At 33.2% G+C, this 20,000-nt stretch overlaps 1 protein-coding gene across 2 annotated transcripts in view; it reads left to right on the top strand.

Annotated features, from left to right (window-relative positions):
* LOC136850717 (substance-K receptor-like) overlaps window positions 1-20,000 on the top strand; it is a 127,267-nt gene that overhangs the window by 94,057 nt on the left and 13,210 nt on the right. For both annotated transcript variants that reach the window (XM_067124590.1, XM_067124591.1), the window contains 3 exons: window positions 1,509-3,210; window positions 13,204-13,380; window positions 15,553-15,672. In XM_067124590.1, the coding sequence (XP_066980691.1) occupies window positions 2,719-3,210; window positions 13,204-13,380; window positions 15,553-15,672 (789 nt within the window). In that variant the 5' untranslated portion in view covers window positions 1,509-2,718. The remainder of the gene's footprint in view (window positions 1-1,508; window positions 3,211-13,203; window positions 13,381-15,552; window positions 15,673-20,000) is intronic.

The following is a 20,000-nucleotide window of genomic DNA, read 5'->3' as shown; positions in this document are numbered from 1 at the left end:
TAAAAGAAAACTATTGTGCCGGCTTTGTCTGTCCGTCCACACTTTCTTCTGTCCGCACTTTTTCTACTCGCCCGTTACAGGGCAAAGGCCAAGGTCAAACCTCATCATTACTTTGAGAGCTTCATTGCCAAGACCAAGACTGGACCTTAGAAATCAAATGAAAAGGTTAGAGTTTTTCACCAGCCTAAATTTTGTGGTATTTGTGACATATTTGAGGTATTTTTTTATTACTGCGTGTTTAAGTGATATTTTTTTTCATACTTTAAATTAGTCATTGGTTACTAACAGCTGGAGGACAGCTGTAACCCCAAATTAATTATCAGTCAATCACTCAAAATTGGCAACTGCCAATAACCTGATATATTTTATATTCAATTACGTGCAAACAAGAAGTTCATTTGCATTATTCAATTTCATTTCTATCCTTTAGAACAGTGGTTCTTAAATTTTTTGCCTTGCGCCCCCCCTCTGCATTATGTATAGACCCCAAGCGCCCCTACCCCTGAAATTTTTGCCAACTATAATCTATAAACAATATGTTGTCTATTTGTATGCTATTATACTTATCATAACAATAAAAGACAATTCATAAACAAGATTTGAAATTAAAATTTACTTGTATTTTGAATTTTTGGCATGTTTTGAGATAATAATTAGAAAATATATGGAAGCAGTGATAACGTTTTTGGCAATTTTGTAATTAACATCACAAATTAAAAAAATAATAGGCACCATCTGGCAACTCTGCTTGCGCCCCCCTTGGAAGCTTCTGGTGCCCCCTAGGGGGGCGTGCCCCCAGTTTAAGAATCACTGCTTTAGAAAATTGAACGAAGTGACAATAAAAAGCCAATTATGGACCCTAGCATGAAAGTTACATCATGCCACAGCCTTTTTCTGTTGTGTCGAAGTATTCCATTTGGCTGTGGTCTAAAAATTTGTTCTTGATGGTCTGTATTTAAAAACAATTAAAAAATGCGCCTAAGTTTCTTCGGCTCAGTCGAATTTTCTGTACAGTGTATGATGCTGTGTGACACTCTCAGCCGCGGCCCATGAAACCCTCAGCAAAGGTCCATGAAACTTTCAGCCACGGCCCGGTGGTAGTCTGTGTTGTTGGCATGCATGAATACGTACAAATATATGTATATATATATATATATATATATATATATATATATATATATATATATGTGTATATATATATATGTGTGTGTGTGTGTTTGTATGAGTGTGTGCGTGTGTATGAGTGTGTGTGTGTGTGTATAATTATCCTCAAAAACAACTGCACCTTTGGGTTCAGCTGACGTGCAATACAGGTTGCAAGGTAGTCCCTTTCAAACCAAAAATTCCAATGTCAAGAAACAAATATTTGTTTACTGTAGTTCCATGTGTTTTGTATCGATTTCTGAAAGGAATGCATGCATTAGTTATAAGACCCTATTTGTTTGTTTTATTGTAGAGTGCTAAGCTATCGAAAGATAAAATTTCATTTCTTTTTCTTTTATTTCCAGATCGAAGTAAGGGTGCTTATCCTCGGAAGGGAAGATCCGGAGAATATCAGGAAATGGAAGATTCTTCAGTGAAAGAGTGAAACAAAATGTGAAAAATAAGTGAAGGTTTTTGCATACCGTAATAAAGAAAGTTCCAACCTTCTGCAGAAAAAATTACAAATTACGATACAATAATGAAAACTTATTAAAGCTGTAGTAAATAGTGATTATTGTCTCTTCTTGGTATTACTTACATTTCTATTCTATGAAAACGAAATAAAAGGTTTTATAAGGATCATGCCTAGGCATCAGGAATTGAAGCGTTTCCCGTGATGTACTGAACTGCATCAACGAAATTAAAGCGAGAGAGAGAGAGAGAGAGAGAGAGAGAGAGAGAGAGAGAGAGAGAGAGAGCAATTAAAAGATTTTTTCAGTGGGACGAACTGGGAAAGTAAAAACTGAGTATCCATATCCTTTTACGTAAGCAAAGTTTACCTGAAGACCACAGAGTATATACAGTTGACTTTTCTACTCCTGTTAAAGAACAATCCATTTTTTAAGGACTTTGGGAAACAAACTAAAATGACCTATATACGATATGCGTTTTATATTAGCGAAAAAGACACCTCGTATTTTCTCCTATAGGTTGAACCATCTAGTTTCTCAAATGCCCTCAAATGAAACGATGAGTAAATGGTGAATGTAGCCACTTCTATAAGTGAATTCTATAAAACTCTAGCTAAGTAATAAGGTTATCTGAATACATATAATGCTACCAAATGGTTCAAGTAAATTTGCAGAGGAAAATATATAGACAATGATGTCAGTATGGGATTCCGATTTCAAAATATCATCCCGTCCCAAATAATGGAGAAGTAGTGAGTCATGCTCTTTTCAAAGGAGATTTCGTCATTAGTTTTGTATTTACAACGTCAGTCAAGTAACTGAAGCAACTCTTCGTAATATGCGAGTGTTTTCCGTAGATTTCAATTCTATTATTGGGTCACGGATTTTGTTAAGAACTCTCAAAACAATGGTCTCATAAACGGTCTACATTTAGACTTAATCATGTTCAGTGACGGTGGAACAGATCAAAGTGACAGCGTATTCATTGTCCAAACGGCGATATAACCACCGTCATCAAAGATGTAGAGAAGTATTAGTGGCAGACAGACGCAATAATGTCTAAGTGTTGAAAAAAACTCGACGTCAAAACTGTGAGTCTGAAATAATGGATACAATACACACCAGCAGTAGCACATCCACGGCAATGTCCTCCTTGACAGGGAGTATTATGTCGTCCCTAACGACGGCGGTGTCGACGACGACGCCAGCGCCGCCCCCAGTCATCGCCCTGGATTACTTCGCCCAAGAGGAGTCCTACCAGAGGCTCCTACGCAACCTCTCAGCCAGCTACCCGGACATCGACTGGGCTGACATCAACCTCCTCAACAACCTGACGGACTACTTCGACACGACGGAAATGACCCGGGGCATGGACAGCAACTCCACGTCGCCCACGTACCTCTACGAGGTGCCCACGGGCATCGTCGTCCTCCTGTCCATCTTCTACGGGTCCATCTCTCTCGTGGCTGTCGTGGGGAACTCCCTCGTCATGTGGATCGTGGCCACCTCGAGAACGATGCATTCTGTCACCAATTACTTCATAGCCAATCTGGCGTTGGCCGACATCATCATTGCAGTTTTCGCCATTCCTTTCCAGGTAAGACGCGTGCTGGAAGAGAGAGAGAGAGAGAGAGAGAGAGAGAGAGAGAGAGAGAGAGAGATCTTCGTGAACTTTTATCAAAGTAATCAATATAAGCGGTTGTTTTCCCTCCTAATTACACCTTGTCCTAATATATTTAACAACACTAGCTCATATATCATGAATGTGTATATAAGTCTTCATGTATAATGACCAGTTCTATTGTAATTATCTGGGAATAAATATTTCCTATTATAGAATTAGAGAAGAGGTGTCATAGAATAAATGATACAAAAAGGCAGCAGGATGTGTGCAAAAGATTGGAATGAAATTTGGAGTCTATGGAAGCCAAGTTATGATGGAATTGTTGAGCCATCTCTCCTGTATGAAAGTGAAGTGTGCAAATGAACGAAATTATGAAAGCTACAGTGATGACTCTTTTAAATATTGCTGTATATATATCCTAATAGGAACTGAAGGAATGGAAAATTTGAAGATAAATGGACGAAGGAGAAAAATGGTAATATAAGTGGAAGGATGTCTCAGTGTTTTGAGATAATTAGATCAAATGGAATGAATGCAGAAGAATAGGTTGGTGGATAAGCCTCGTGTGTTATGAGGCGAGAGTAGGAGAAAGGAAGGGCTTTAATATTAAGAAAGAACACACACATTATTATATATATATATATATATATATATATATATATATATATATATATATATATATATATATTTATATATATATATACATATAAAAGTGAATGTTTGTATGTTTGTCCTCTATAGAGATCCGAACTGCTTGACAGACCCAGACAAAATTTGGCACGCAGCCCCTATGTTACCCCAGGAGGATTAGAACTTAAAATCAAACGCCTACCCCCGTGACAGACATCAAAGACGGACAAACTGAATTAAATTTTCGTTTTTACCAATTCCGTCAGGTTTTCCTTCAGGTGCTTTATGGGTCAATGGTCACTTTACGCCTGAACACTCCAGTTTTTCTTTCAAGAATTGTCAGACGTATGATTAACCTGCAACAATAAATCCCCTATAACATCAATTTTTTATCAGAATTTACCTGAATTTTAATCATAATTTAGGATAATTATTTATTAATATAATTGTTAATTACCTCGATAAAATCGTTATTGAAAACCTATATCGTTAATTTGTATAAGTAGAGATACGATTTCAATAATCCCTATAAGTAGAACCAAGACGGAAGAAAAACCTTCCCCATCCGCACATGCATAGTATCTACTGACTAAGCCCAACATGCAAGGTGCATGGTGTTTCCTTTTCTTTCTTCATTCAAATGCAATTTTCCTCATTAATTCGTTGGTTTCTTCTTCGTTTTTACCTTCTGAATTCGTTATAACGACTGCTTCATAACGTTACGGTGATGTATTTCGTTATAAAGCCGTTTTAAATGAAGTTTGGAATTAATTATCGGACAGTTTGGCGAAAACACTTCACTGAATGCTTGGTGCTCACAGACGCCTTTGGTAGGGACGGGGTAGGCAGGGGATTGGGAGGGTAGGGGGACCCTGTGTCATATGGATTTCCTCACGGTGGATTTGCATAATAATAATAGTAAAAATAAAAATAATAATAATATCGTCAGTAATTTTAACTTAATACAGTTATAAGAAAACTATACAGTTACTTGCATGACATGGCTAATAATAATAATAATAATAATAATAATAATAATAATAATAATAATAATAATAATAATAATAATACATTTGTTTTTACAGTAAGTCATAAAGTGAAGAACTGCAGCACTAATGATGGTAGTCCATGAAAAAGAAAGTTATTGATGATCTGAGTCCTTTAGAGTTTTCCCTGGCAGCACAGGGTTGGTCAGTTAGTAATATATATATATATATATATATATATATATATATATATATATATATATATATATATGTGTGTGTGTGTGTGTGTGTGTGTGTTATATATGTGTGTGTGTGTATATATTTATCTATTAACTAAAATTCTTGATCTAATAATTAGTAATAAAATCTAAGCGTTGGGAAACATCTATAAATCTTCTAGGTTCCAGGACGAAAAACTATAACAAAAGACTATATTAACCGTGCACATGTTAGGAAACCTTAGATCTCACTGAAGACAAACTGAAGTTACGTTAAATTAGAAAATGAATTAAGATACTAAATAAAAGAAATGAAAAAATTAGACCCCACCATCAAAAATTTGTAGTCGTGCAGTTTTACTTTTGTTTTTTATTTCCACTAATAGTCTGTTTTGACAAAGCGTAATTGTGTTGCCGCTCTTTTAGTCTTTTTGTTTTATCCTTTAGGTTTTTGTATTTAAAGTCCAAACTCTTCTGTCCTTAATGTTTTTATTGTTGCTAATTTTTATTTTTTGTTCCATTTCTTTTTTATCGAACAGTGGTGGGCATTACCTTTGTTGTTGTTTGTTGAATTTTATGTGTGGTAAAACAACTCTAACTTTGATACATATGATTTCTTATTTATTTTCCTTATTGTTTCAACCAGATGATACTGTCTTTGAAGAACAAGAACACACACACACACACACACACACACACACACACACACACACATATATATATATATATATATATATATATATATGTGTGTGTGTGTGTGTGTGTGTGTGTGTACATGTATATATGTAGATAACCACAGGAAAGGTGAATATTAAAATTAAAGATCTGTCTTTAATTTTCACCTTTCCTGTGATTATGTGCATTTGTGTGCAGTCTAGTCATATTTCATATATATATATAATATATATATATATATATATATATAAATATATATATATATATATATATATATATATATATATATATATATATATATACACACACATTTATCATATGCATATATATATATATATTATATATATATATATATATATATATATATATATATATATTTATATATTTATATATGTGTGTATATAGTATAAATATACATACTGATCATCTCTCAAAAAATAGCAAAGGATGTTTTAAGTCAAAAAGAGACAGCCCAGTGATTGCATCAGTCACAGCCAGTAATCATTCAATCAAGCAAAGGATGATCCACCAATCAAGGAACATCCGTTCAACTAAAAGCCGCGAGAGTCTTTCCACACAGCTGGCATTATTATTTTCTTTCCATTTAGACGTCTCGGCGATTCTTTGGTTCCTAAAAATATCATCTCTGTAAGAATTCTGCAAGTTCACAATTTAATTCAAAAAGACTTATTAATTATAAGTCCTTACAATACAATAAATCAACAGTAGTAGTAAACAGACTTAAAGGGAAAGATTATGTTAAAAGTTATTCATGATTCAAGAAATTAATGGGATTTATTTTTAAATAATTGTATTTAATGGAATGAAAGGAATGAAACGGAAAACAAGGCTCTGGTAGTGGGTGGGTCCGGCATGGCTGACTATCATTGCTTATATACATTTAATAATTTGCGTATAAACTAACTGCTAATATTGAGAAACTTGATCGTAACGATACACACTTAAAATCGTTGTTGATAAACCTTTTGTGAAAGAGCATAGGGCAATAAATACACACACATTATAAGTATATATATATATATATATATATATATATATATATATATATATATATATATATATATATATATATATATACACACACACACACACACATATATATATATATATATATATATATATATATATATATATATATATATATATATTTATATACACGTGATTAGCGAATGCTCTTTCTGTGTGTGAGGAAGGCTCTAGATTCAAAATGGTATTCTCTAAGCTAAATGATGGGGTAGTACATGAAATACCATAAAAAAATCAAATAGACAAAAGAACGGGAACTGGGAAAAAAGATTTAATAGAATTTATGTATGTAATGATGGCAAGATTGTGCAGATTAACTTGAAGGTAAAATTAATTTCAAGTAAGAATTTAACTTTGGTTTTATTATCAAATCTGACCGATAGGAAACGGGTTATTTTTCTTTCCATTGTATTGAGCATAAGTTTTTCTAAGCCTGAATATTTTTTTTTTTTATGAAATACTTGTTGAATGAAAGACAGAGCGCACTCATTGTTTTTCAAAGACTGTCATCAAACAACAATGGATACAAGAGAGAGAGAGAGAGAGAGAGAGAGAGAGAGAGAGAGAGAGAGAGAGAGAGAGAGTAGATATATGGAACAGGCAATGAATGCAGAGATCAAAGATTGTATTGAAATGAAAATATCAAATGTTAGGGACAATTCTGGCACTCGACGTCACCCAACTTTGTTTTGGTTCTCGTCACAGATAAAGTTACAGGATTGAATAAAAACTAAGATTTAGCTGAAATTGCATATCAGAATCATGGAAGCTGGTAACATTTTTGTCTATTTTATTTTTCGCTTTTCCCAAAATCTTGTACCATAAAGACGCTATACTTTAAGTCTACATCTGCCGCTGGTAATATTTCAAAACTCGAGACTTTTAGTGTCCTTATTTCAACATTATCCACACGCCCACCCCTCCCCCGTCTCCCCTTCTCTCTCTCTCTCTCTCTCTCTCTCTCTCTGCCTTGGGCTTGTTTGTGATGATTTGAAGCCTTTCATCAACAGTCGCTGTTTATGAATTGATGCTTTCTCAATCCTTTTTTAGAATCCGCTCCTCAGACAGTTTATTTTATTTTCGTCGGTTGAACAACCATCAAGGGTTATATACATACTGATCTATTTATTGCTTTGGAATTCTTATCTTCTTCTGAATATTTCTATGTATATCTCTATGAAAAATATGCATTGTTTATCACTTTTATTTGGTCTGAGTTGAGGCCTGTAAAACTGATATTCTGTTCATAATTCGATTTTCTATGGAAATTATATAGACTTTGTGAGGTAAATAGCAAATGTCTCTTTTTATATACTGGTTTTTCTTCTTTTATTTTTATAATTTACACCTTCAATTTTTTCTTTCAGGTACCTCATATATTATTAATGAAAGTGGCATTGTTTCCGTTAATTTATTGGTCTTTATTTAGGATGTCCCTCGTTTATTAGAGTTAATATTGTTTATTACACATTATATCTCTTAATATAGAAGCTGAATATTCATGGGACTAATTAAATCACAGTTTCAGATATTTTCTGAATATGGACCCTGTATTTAAAATCAAAATTTATTTCAGAGAGAAAATAAAGAATGGTTATGATTCGTAATAAAACCAAACCTTCAGTTAATATTCGACGAAAGCATGCACACAGTATTCATAAAAATAGCGTGAAAATTATCAGTATTTTTACCACACTGATATTAACTTTACGTGTTACACATGTGCCCAACTACTTGTACAAACAATTAAGCGGTCCAGCTAGCGATGTAACCATTTGCATGATACAGATCACTCATTTTTGACAAAAAAAAACTTTTTGTTATACTTTTCCACCGTGCTAATGTTTATTCTTTACTTGCAAATGCGAAAAATGTTGTTGTTTAAAAAAAAATAGGGCAGGAGTTGATACTGAACCTACAATTGTTACTGTAGTCTGCGTAAAACATTGTAAGAGAATTTGCAACTAATTAAATACGAAAGCCAGACTTGTTTACAACAGCGGCCTGCCGTTCGGACATCAAAAGTTTTATTTGTGCGTGGATAATTCATTACCCTATGGATTTAAAAGCTCTTCTCTTTTCGTTAATTTAAAGTCGCAAGTATAAACCATTTCTAGGGATGAGTAAAGAATCGCTTTTAGATCTGGGAATATAGTATAGTGACAATTTACTCTTAACTGAAGTATATTTTCATTGTTGATATGAAATTTTTTTCAAATTTTAAGATTGACTGAACCAATGGAAAAGTATAGAACGTAACTATATAATCACAATGTATGTGATTCCTGTTTGAATGAAAAGGGAAGCCATTTATTACATTAATCTCGCTGAACTGATACAAGAAACATGAAATAAGTTCGGAATAGCTTCACTGAACTGTGAATCAATATGATTACTGTTTTGGCTGAAGTTTTTCAAGGCTACAAAACGATTCTCTATCGTAATGAATTCGCTCGTAAAGCTAAGATTTCGCTGTGTTTCATTTCAGGATCATCTTTTACAGTGAGAACGGTCTCTCTCTCTCTCTCTCTCTCTCTCTCTCTCTCTCTCTCTCTCTCTCTCTCTCTCTCTCTCTCAAACATTTCCAGAAACCAATGAGCTAGACATTAACAGGGTAAGGTTTGAACTCAGATCTCTTTCTCTCTCTCTCTCTCTCTCTCTCTCTCTCTCTCTCTCTCTCTCTCTCTCTCTCTCTTAAACACTTCTAAATCAAGAGAGACTTTATGAAAACCAGAACTATTGATTTAAGGATTAATAGCGCAAACTCTGAGTTCAGAAATCTCTCTCTCTCTCTCTCTCTCTCTCTCTCTCTCTCTCTCTCTCTCTCTCTCTCTCTCTCTCTCTCTCTCTCTCTCTCTCTTAAACACTTTTAAATCATCAAAGATTTTATGAGAACCAGAATTATTGATTTAAGAATTAATAGCGGAAGTTCAGAAATCTCTCTCTCCTCTGAGTTCAGAAATCTCTCTCTCTCTCTCTCTCTCTCTCTCTCTCTCTCTCTCTCTCTCTCTCTCTCTCTCTCTCTCTCTCTTAAAACACTTCTAAATCATCAGAGATTTTATGAAAACCAGAAGTATTGATTTAAGAATTAACAGCACAACCTCTGAGTTCTGAGTTCAGAAATCTCTCTCTCTCTCTCTCTCTCTCTCTCTCTCTCTCTCTCTCTCTCTCTCACACACACACACACACACACACACACACACACTTCTAAATTATATTGTAATGAAAAAAAAGAACCACCGAATTAGGAATTACCAGGATAAAAAAGTTGTAAAGTTTGAGCACAGAAATGTGGCAGCTAAATGCAGCTAAATTATTTGGGAATTTGAAAGAATTCGAAAAAAAAATTGTCGCTGGAATCACGTGACCTTCCTGGAAGAAGACAATTTTCCGATACAAATGATTCTGGTAACAACAGGGCGAATGTCTTCCTGGGGCTCCTCTTTTTATGCCGCCCAAATTAAACGGCACTTTTCAGCGACATAACAAGCACTAATGAGCAGTTTTCCCTAATGGGAAAACAACTCACTAATTCTCTTCACCCTGTTGTATTTTTGTGTGCCTTTCGCGAATATCGTGACCCCGGCCCACGAAAACCAATCGGTCTTTAGGTTAGTTATGCTGTTTTTCCCTTAGACTGTTCGTGTTAGGTTTCCAAAATAAAGCGAAAATTCTCTCTCTCTCTCTCTCTCTCTCTCTCTCTCTCTCTCTCTCTCTCTCTCTCTCTCTCTCTCTCTGTATACTCAGGGTTTTATTTTTCTGTGGTACACACATGCACACGCACACACACAACACACACACACACACACACACACACACACACACATAGCACACACACATACACACACATATATATATATATATATATATATATATATATATATATATATATATATATATATATATATATATATATATATATATATATATTATATATATATATATATATATATATATATATATATATATATATATATATATATATATATATATGTATATATACATATATATATATATGTATATATATATAGGTGGGTGTGTTTGTGTAAAAGCGCGCAGATGTACCACAGGAAAAATGACACCCTGAGTATAAATCCCTACCGGTTTTAATAGCACATTTAAGACATCTCCGAGAGGACAAATACACAGTGATAGAAATTTACGACACACCCGCTAGAGTGACAGTACAAACGAACACACAGACGTCTGGGAACCAAACCTTCACACCTGTCAAGTAGGAAAGGGGGGGGGGTCCGAGGGAGGAGCGGCAAACTCATTAGCGTCTATTTACAAATTTGTTTACCTGTGTAAGCGAGCTCACACTTTTGCCCTCGTCTCATGTCATCTGCCTTCCTTAAAATCTATGCACTTTACATATTTCGTGGGTGCCATGAATCTTTCTGGGACATTTGGAGTGTCTGTCTTTTAGTTTTCTGTAAAAGAAAACTGTTGTGACGGTTTTGTCTGTCCGTCCGCACTTTTTCTGTCCGCCCTCAGATTTTAAAATCTACTAAGGCTAGAGGGCTGCAAATGGGTATGTTGATCATCCACCCTCCAACCATCAAACATACCAAATTGCAGCCCTCTAGCCTCAGTAGTTTTTATTCTATTTAAGGTTAAAGTTAGCCATAATCGTGCGCCTGGAAACTATATAGGACATGCCACCACCGGGTCGTGGTTAAAGTTTCATGGGCCGCCGCTTATACAGTATTATACCGAGACCACCTAAAGATAGATATATTTTCGGTGGCCTTGATTGTGCGCTGTACAGAAAACTCAATTGCGCCGAAGAAATTTCGGCTCATTTTTTCACTTGTTTGAAAATCGAATTGACTATATCTAGGGAGTAAATTACACCCAAGGGTATTTGTAAATCATGAGTGCATTTACCCATGACAGGATTCTTACGCAATAAGATTATTATTGCTCCATTGTATTAGTGGAAAGGTAACGTAAGCAATGATAACAGTGAGTGGAACATATCAGTATGTGTGCTGGTGAAGGGGTTGGGCGAGATTATTATTGAGAATGATGAGGACCAATTGTTTGTCATGAAGCAGAGGCAAGAAAAGTTTGAACGTAAAGGGAGAAAGTTGCAGTAGCATACACAGACATAGGGAAACTCATGAGAGAATTTACTGAGGTGTTTTGTGTAAGAGTTACATAATACAGGAATTAAAGACTATTTGTAGAGAGTGACTGGTGTTTCCTTTTTTTTCGTTTTTTTTTTTTTGGCGAGAGGGCTGGACTGAAGTGACGATTTGGAAGTATAAAAGAGACTATTATGCTGCAAAATTAGGGCTGAGGTAAAGAAATATTGTATATACCCCGGTGTGTTTCATATTTTCATGAAAGGAGCACTGAGAGATTCTGAAAAAATACAAGAAAATTGTGTGCGATCTTGTGGGAAATGTAAAAAATGTGGAATAATTAACGTATTCTCAATATAGAATTTTAATTTGTAAATAGGGAATATCTTATTATAATAATGGGGTACAAAAGACTTGTACATTTTTCAAAAGAGCTTGTAAGAAGCTATGATATTAATAATAGCAATGAAGAGTGAAGGAGGTTACCTTGTAATGATATTTATGGTTGAATGCAATAAATGATATTAGAATGAGAGACGAGATGAATCACTGCATCATTAATCAATCAAGGAATGCAGATTGGATTATAGATAATATTTTAAAGGGAACATCATCTATGGAAACCAATATCATTTAATGCGGAATTCACTATATCTCGGGAGTAACATACACCTAAAGAGATTTATTATTCATAAGTGCTATCAATTATAAATTCCCTTAGTTGTAACTTATTCCTGATTTATACTGATTTGTGGCTTAATATTTAGTATATATATATATATATATATATATATATATATATATATATATATATATATATATATATATATATGTATGTATGTATGTATGTATGTATGTATGTATGTATGTATGTATGTATGTATGTATGTATGTATGTATGTATGCATATACTGTGCATATAAATATATATATATATATATATATATATATATATATATATATATATATATATATATATATATATATACACACACACACACACACAGACACAATTCCAACATCTTGTTTTATATCAAATTTGTAAATCAGATAATTTCTAAGGCATTACCTCTATTTATCTACACAATCTTTTTCATTATGAAATAAATTATTAAATTTCATTATTTACCTATATGTAGGCTACGACGATGTTCCCAACATTTACATGAACAGAATATTGAACAGTTAAACAGTTTTTTTTTCATATAAATCAAAATTTATATTCTTAAAAAAGTTTAATTAAAAAATTACAACTTTATTGTACTTGGTTCCTATTGAATACTGCGACTGACATCCATTTTTCCCCTCTTTGCCTTCCAGTTCCAGGCGGCCCTCCTGCAGCGCTGGAACCTGCCTCACTTCATGTGCGCCTTCTGTCCATTCTTCCAGACGGTCAGCGTCAACGTGTCCATCTTCACGCTGACGGCGATCGCCGTCGACCGCTACAGAGCCATCGTCTTCCCGTTAAACGCGCGACCGTCGAAATTCAGAAGCAAGGCAAGTTAATCCAATGAATGTTTGTGGAACGGTTTTGGCTTCGGGTAGACGCGATCTGAATGCGGTTATTATACGTCTAATGCCACTTTTGTTCCGTCATCTAAACAGGAGTGTGATGAATGATTAAGCAATGTTTATATTGCAAGCGGATACGCAAGCATGCATGCATGCATGCACACACATGCATATATATATATATATATATATATATATATATATATATATATATATATATATATATATATATATATATATATATATGTGTATATATATATAAATATATATATTATAACATATATATATATATACGTGTGTATATCAAATCTTAAGGACATATGCTCTCAAATCTTATGGGCCATACATCTTAATACAGAGTTCGATATATCTTTGAATAAATTAATTTACTTTGAAAGTAAAAGGAAAATACATATGTATATATTTACTATATATACTATATATATATATATATAATTATACAGTTTATATATATTATATATATATATATATATATATATATATATATATATATCTGATTCACAAGTGACTATACATATATATATACATATATATCAAATTGTATACCTAGGAACAGTGTTATTCAAACTGTAACAATTTGACGTCTTAGCATCGCATTCACATTATCTTTGGAATGCCGTAATTTACTTTGAAAGTAAAAGTAAAATATTTTTGTGGCATCAATGTGCATAACAGGCATAAAAGTTCACGGCAGAACGAGAAGGGAGAAGAGCAAAGCGGAGACAAGAAAGAACTGAGAGTGACTAAAAGGATTTATGATCAAAGTGACTTATGTTAAAATATGCAGATGGGAGAGTGAGTGGTTTGGTGTCAAAGTCTTGTACAGTCTTGTATGAGGTTCACTCTGAATCTTATACAAGACTGGGTTATGTAACCGTGGTTTCCAAATGTCTTTATGGATGATGTTCTGGGAAATCAGAGAGGGGACATCAGACGATTGGCTGGTTTGTACCATGATGAATATTTAGTTAAACAAAGAGAGGTGTTTCCAAGGGGAAAGACCTAAGAGCAAATGTGAGCAGTGCTCGAGTTATGAGAGTAAATGGAAGACAAGAAAATTAATTAATTAATGTGAACGTTGTTCGTATAGGTATCAGGAAGGAATTATAGCGAATGAATGCATCGAATCAAGTTAAATAACGAAGAGGTGAAACAAGGTTAGCGTTACATACTTACAAAAGAATAAGGAGAGTCTTGGAGTGTTTAGGGAAGCTAAAGTAAGGATTTGTGGAAGAGAAAGCACAGGAAAACAATCTTTGCAGAGTTTCAATGACGCTCTTTGCACCGCAATATGCTGAAAGTGATGATGATGATGATGGAAGCAAAAATAGGAAATTAAGAAAGGATTTTTGGACTAACTTTTCATTAAGGAAGTGCAGTGAGCTTTATGAATACAAGTGGAAAAAAAATGACAAAGCTGTTAAGATGAAATTTTTGCGAAACTCACATGACATAAGAAAAATTAGAAGGGTGGGAAACATTGAGGTATGAATTGAAATAGCAGTGGTTAGAATAGGTGAAAGGATGGCCCTAAGCTTTTAAGATGGTTTGGTCATGTGGAAAGAATGGAGGATAATAGGCGAGTGGAAAGTATGATTAAGACGTAAGAAGTGTTGGAAAGGTGGCATCGTAATAACACGGAAACACAAAGGTGCGGGCAAGAACCGTTAATAATGGTTTGTTTAGGTTGGTTGAACTTGCTACTGAAGAGCCTTTTCGGCGGCATTTGCGTGAAACAGCCAGTGCTACGGAAGTTTTCTGCATAGGTGTTTCATCCTCGAGTCAATAGTTAAAGTATGAACATGGCAGTGACTGTGTATTATGTCCAGAAAAATTATGAATATATTAGTGATATCTCTTTCTGAAGTCATGTCTTTTAGGGGAACCCTATATATATATATATATATATATATATATATATATATATGTATATATATATATATATATATATATATATATATATATATATATATATATATATATATATATATATATATATATATATATATATACGTGCGTGTGTGTATGTGTACCCACGTATGACAACTGAAACAGGAACCAAATTTGTCTTATTCCTAAAACGAAGTATGGCTCATGAACAGTAACTTAAACATTAAACTTCTTATCTTCCTCCAGGTTGTCATAGCGTTTATTTGGTTATTCAGCACGACATTAGCCGTTCCTCAAGCCATCGCACTGAGAGTTAAAATTTTTGTTGATCCCGTCACCAATGAAGAAAAACCCTTCTGTGCTCCGGTAGGTAATGCTCTTTGTCATTGGTTTAACTGTGTTCACATATTGTTTCAGGGTTTAGGATAATAGTTTATTAATGGGGGGGAGGGGCATATCTCCAGACAGCAATAAGATGGAAAGCTTTGTAAACAATATGAACCCAAATTCTGGGCAATCGACCAGAAATTAAACAGTAGGCATTGGGCCAGCAACCTCATCCCAGCAGATTTATTTACAACTAGGAGGCACTTTGAGAGTGAATAGTAGTATGGGATATATATATATATATATATATATATATATATATATATATATATATATATATATATATATTTATTTACTAACAGGACCTCATTGAAACTGGATGGTATCTACGGATACTTGAAAATGAGGACTGTTAGCCCTGGAAAGCTTGTAACTTTTCTTGAATAAATATCTCCTCTAGATATCCTCCAGTTCCAATGGGGTCCTGTTAGTAATTATATTAATGCACAGAATATTTGTGTAAGTGATAAAGTTATATATATATATATATATATATATATATATATATATATATATATATATATATATATATATATATATATATTATAGCTCTTATAAATTACAGTCAGTTGACGAATCTGATATGATCTAAATGCATACAAATGAAATATCTGAACACATAGATAAATAAGATAATTATATATTTATATAGAACTGTATTTTCTCAAAGTGAATGAAAAGAAATTTTAAGAAAAGGATTGTACACGCTAGATATAAGGAAAATGAAAACATGAAAAATGTACACAAATACAAAAAGGAGAACGCTCATCAATGCCCATCAAAAAGTTAAACTTTATTAAACATAGGAAATGATTAATGTAAACGCAAGTGCCTAATTTATTCATAATATCGCAAAGGTCGTGAAAAATCCTGAACTCGCTGGTAAAAGAATAATAATGAATGAACGTGAAAGCCAAAACCACGCATATTGATTAATGTCAGACAAATAAGTGACGGGCTGAAAGGTTTAGAATTTCTGGTATTATGAGTGATGGGCCGGGGTTCGGTGTCGAAACGGGCTAAAGCAATTAAATCCCAGGGATTTGTTTTCATTTAGCGAAAAACTCTGGATGACTGAAAGTTATGGCTAAAATAAAATTCCACGCTCCTGGGATTCTCTTAAATACAAATGCACCTGTTTGTTATTTGTTGTTATTTTTTCGAGAATGAATTTAAGAATAAGGGTCTCTCTCTCTCTCTCTCTCTCTCTCTCTCTCTCTCTCTCTCTTTTATATCACGCTTAAGGTGTGAGAATGGTGAATATCTCAAAACCAATTATTGGTATTATGGTTGATGTGTGTGTGTGTATATATATATATATATATATATATATACATATATATATATATATATATATATATATATATATATATATATATATAAATATATATATAAATATATATATATATATATATATATATATATATATATATATATATATATATATATATTTATATATATATATATATATATATATATATATATATATATATATATATATATATATATGTATATGTATATATACAGTATATATATATATATATATATATATATATATATATATATATATATATATGTATTATAATATGTATATATATATATATATATATATATATATATATATTAAAATGGACATAGATGCGTTTCATACCATCGGAATGCTTACCTAAAAACTTAAATTTCACCGAAAAGCATGAATGAAAACTCCCGCTTGGTTATTCATAATATCTTAAAGGTCATGAGAAATTCCAAAACCCGTTGGTAAAAGAATAAAAATGAATGCGCGTGAAGGCTAAAACCGCATATATTGATTGAGAGTTTCGTTGTATTATGAGTGATGGGCCGGGGTTCGGTGTTGAAACGGGCTAAAGCAATTAAATCCCCGGGATTTGCTTAAAGCAATTAAATCCTGGGGACTTGTTTTCATTCAGCGAAAAACTCTGGTTGATTGAAAGTTTTGGCTGAAATAAAATTCTGCCCTCCTGAAATTCTTTCAAGCACAAAATGCATGTTTTTGTTATTGGTTGTTATTTTTTTAGAATGGTTTAAGAAAAAGGAATCTCTCTCTCTCTCTCTCTCTCTCTCTCTCTCTCTCTCTCTCTCTCTCTCTCTCTCTCTCTCTTATATCACGCTTAAGATGTGAGAATGGGAAACGTCTTAAAAATCAATTACCGGTGGTATGATGGAAATTCTCCTTTCAGAGTTCATTCAAATATAAAACTCTGCTTAAAGAGTTGGAAAGGTTTCATATCTACAGCATATATATACAGGTATATATATATATATATATATATATATATATATATATATATATAAATATATATAAATATATATATATATATATATATATATATATATATAAATATATATATATATATATATATATATATATATATATATATATATATATATATATATATATATATATATAAACCCTTGAGACGGGATGACCCCAAAAGGCTTTAAGATCACGGTTCACAGCAATTCTTCTGGAATGAGGTTCTTAACATCATAATCGTTTACACACTGGCGGCAAACCAGGACAGTCAGCCAAGTCAACAGAAGCAAAGTAGATTTTTTTAGGAAAGGACCTCAAGTTGTTTCCTTCCCTAGTAATTGAACTCTCGTCTCTTGTAATTTGAGACAGGTTCGTTTCTGTGTGTGTGTGTTTGTGTTTGTGTGTATGTGCGTATTTTATATTTTAAAGTTAGCATAAATATCACTATGTTATGAGCTAAGATATGGGAGATTGAAGCATGAAATGAGGCACATTCTAAAGTATGTACTAAGTAAAAGACCATCGGAAAGATAAAGCTGATAAAATCATAACTAACTTTGGAGACATGACCCTTGATCGTCCTTGGGAATGTCATAGTTTAAAAGGTTTAAGCGGATCATACTGACCTAGTAGGATATAAATTACAAATATATTTCAATTCTTTTCGACCTAAAGTGAGTGTCTGTTAACGCCAATCTTATTTTCTAATAAGCAATGACACGAGAGTTTTCCAGATGGCATTTGTCAAGTGCATTATTGAACTTTTATGATATTCGTTTCACTTAGTATTACAGTTACCGAGTGTTCTTTACGTGCAAATTTTGATTCATTAGAGGTAATTTTTCCCGTAATACCTCGAGGATTGTTGAATAGTCATAATTCCTACTCTTACAATGATTACGTTCAAAAGAAGTATGAGGAGAATAATTCATCCTTTATTGCTTTCAAAAAGCAAGCACTGTGAATAAACAGTTTCAAAATATCAATGAAAACTTATTAATTTTGTGAAAATTTCTCGAATTTTCATTGATGTTAGCAGATGCACAAAAGAAACCATACGGGAAGAGAGAGAGAGAGAGAGAGAGAGAGAGAGAGAGAGAGAGAGAGAGAGAGAGAGAGAATCGAACTGAATTGTGCCTCGTGAGACGCTAGTTTATGAGACACTCCCCCTCATCCTATGAGGGGTGCAGGATCAGTAGACGATATGTATACAGTGCTCAATAAAGTTGAGTCACATTGGAACGACCTCTGTTATTAGCGTTGGGCTTTAACGTCAGGGTAGGTACACAGGTCTGAAAGTAATGTTAGTAGCAGTAATAGTCGTACATGACAGTATATATCAATGGACAGTAATAATAATAATAATAATAATAATAATAATAATAATAATAATAATAATAATAATAGTGGAAATTTGATAAGACCCCACATATGATAAAGAGAGAGAGAGAGAGAGAGAGAGAGAGAGAGAGAGAGAGAGGATGGATATGAAAAGTGCTTTCTGATAAGGGAATACTTCACATGAAGAGATTATTTGGGGTTTACGATAGCAATTTAGTTTATGATTTTTAGAGTAGGAAAGCTCATATGGCTCTATCATACCTATTTTTTTTATTGCTGGTTTCTTGGTTATTTCGTTGAGGTATAAGAAAAATAATTTTTATTTTATTTTTCATGTCATATTTGTTTACTATATCTAAGAGAGCGTGACTAGTCTCTCACTTAATTACGCGTCAGTGGTGCTGTTCTGTGACAGATAGTTTGATTAAGAGTGAAATATAGGGTTATTGGCATAAAATAGATTTTTTATCATTCTGTTAAGTCAGAAAAGAAAAAACAAGTGACAAGTCGTTACATTCTTATCGACACCCAGATACACGCCTTTACGACCCAAAGTTTTTTTCAAGTGTAATAGATAATTACGGCTCGCAAAGGTGTGTACCTACTTGTAGAAAAGAATGTAAAGTCTTGCCTCCTATCTTTCTCCTGATTATCATCTTATCTAAAAGAAACTCTTTACGACTCTACA

Source organism: Macrobrachium rosenbergii, chromosome 22, assembly GCF_040412425.1.
Source record: "Macrobrachium rosenbergii isolate ZJJX-2024 chromosome 22, ASM4041242v1, whole genome shotgun sequence".
In the NCBI taxonomy this organism is placed as follows: Eukaryota; Metazoa; Arthropoda; class Malacostraca; order Decapoda; family Palaemonidae; genus Macrobrachium; species Macrobrachium rosenbergii.
This window is presented reverse-complemented; position numbering and strand designations above follow the sequence as displayed.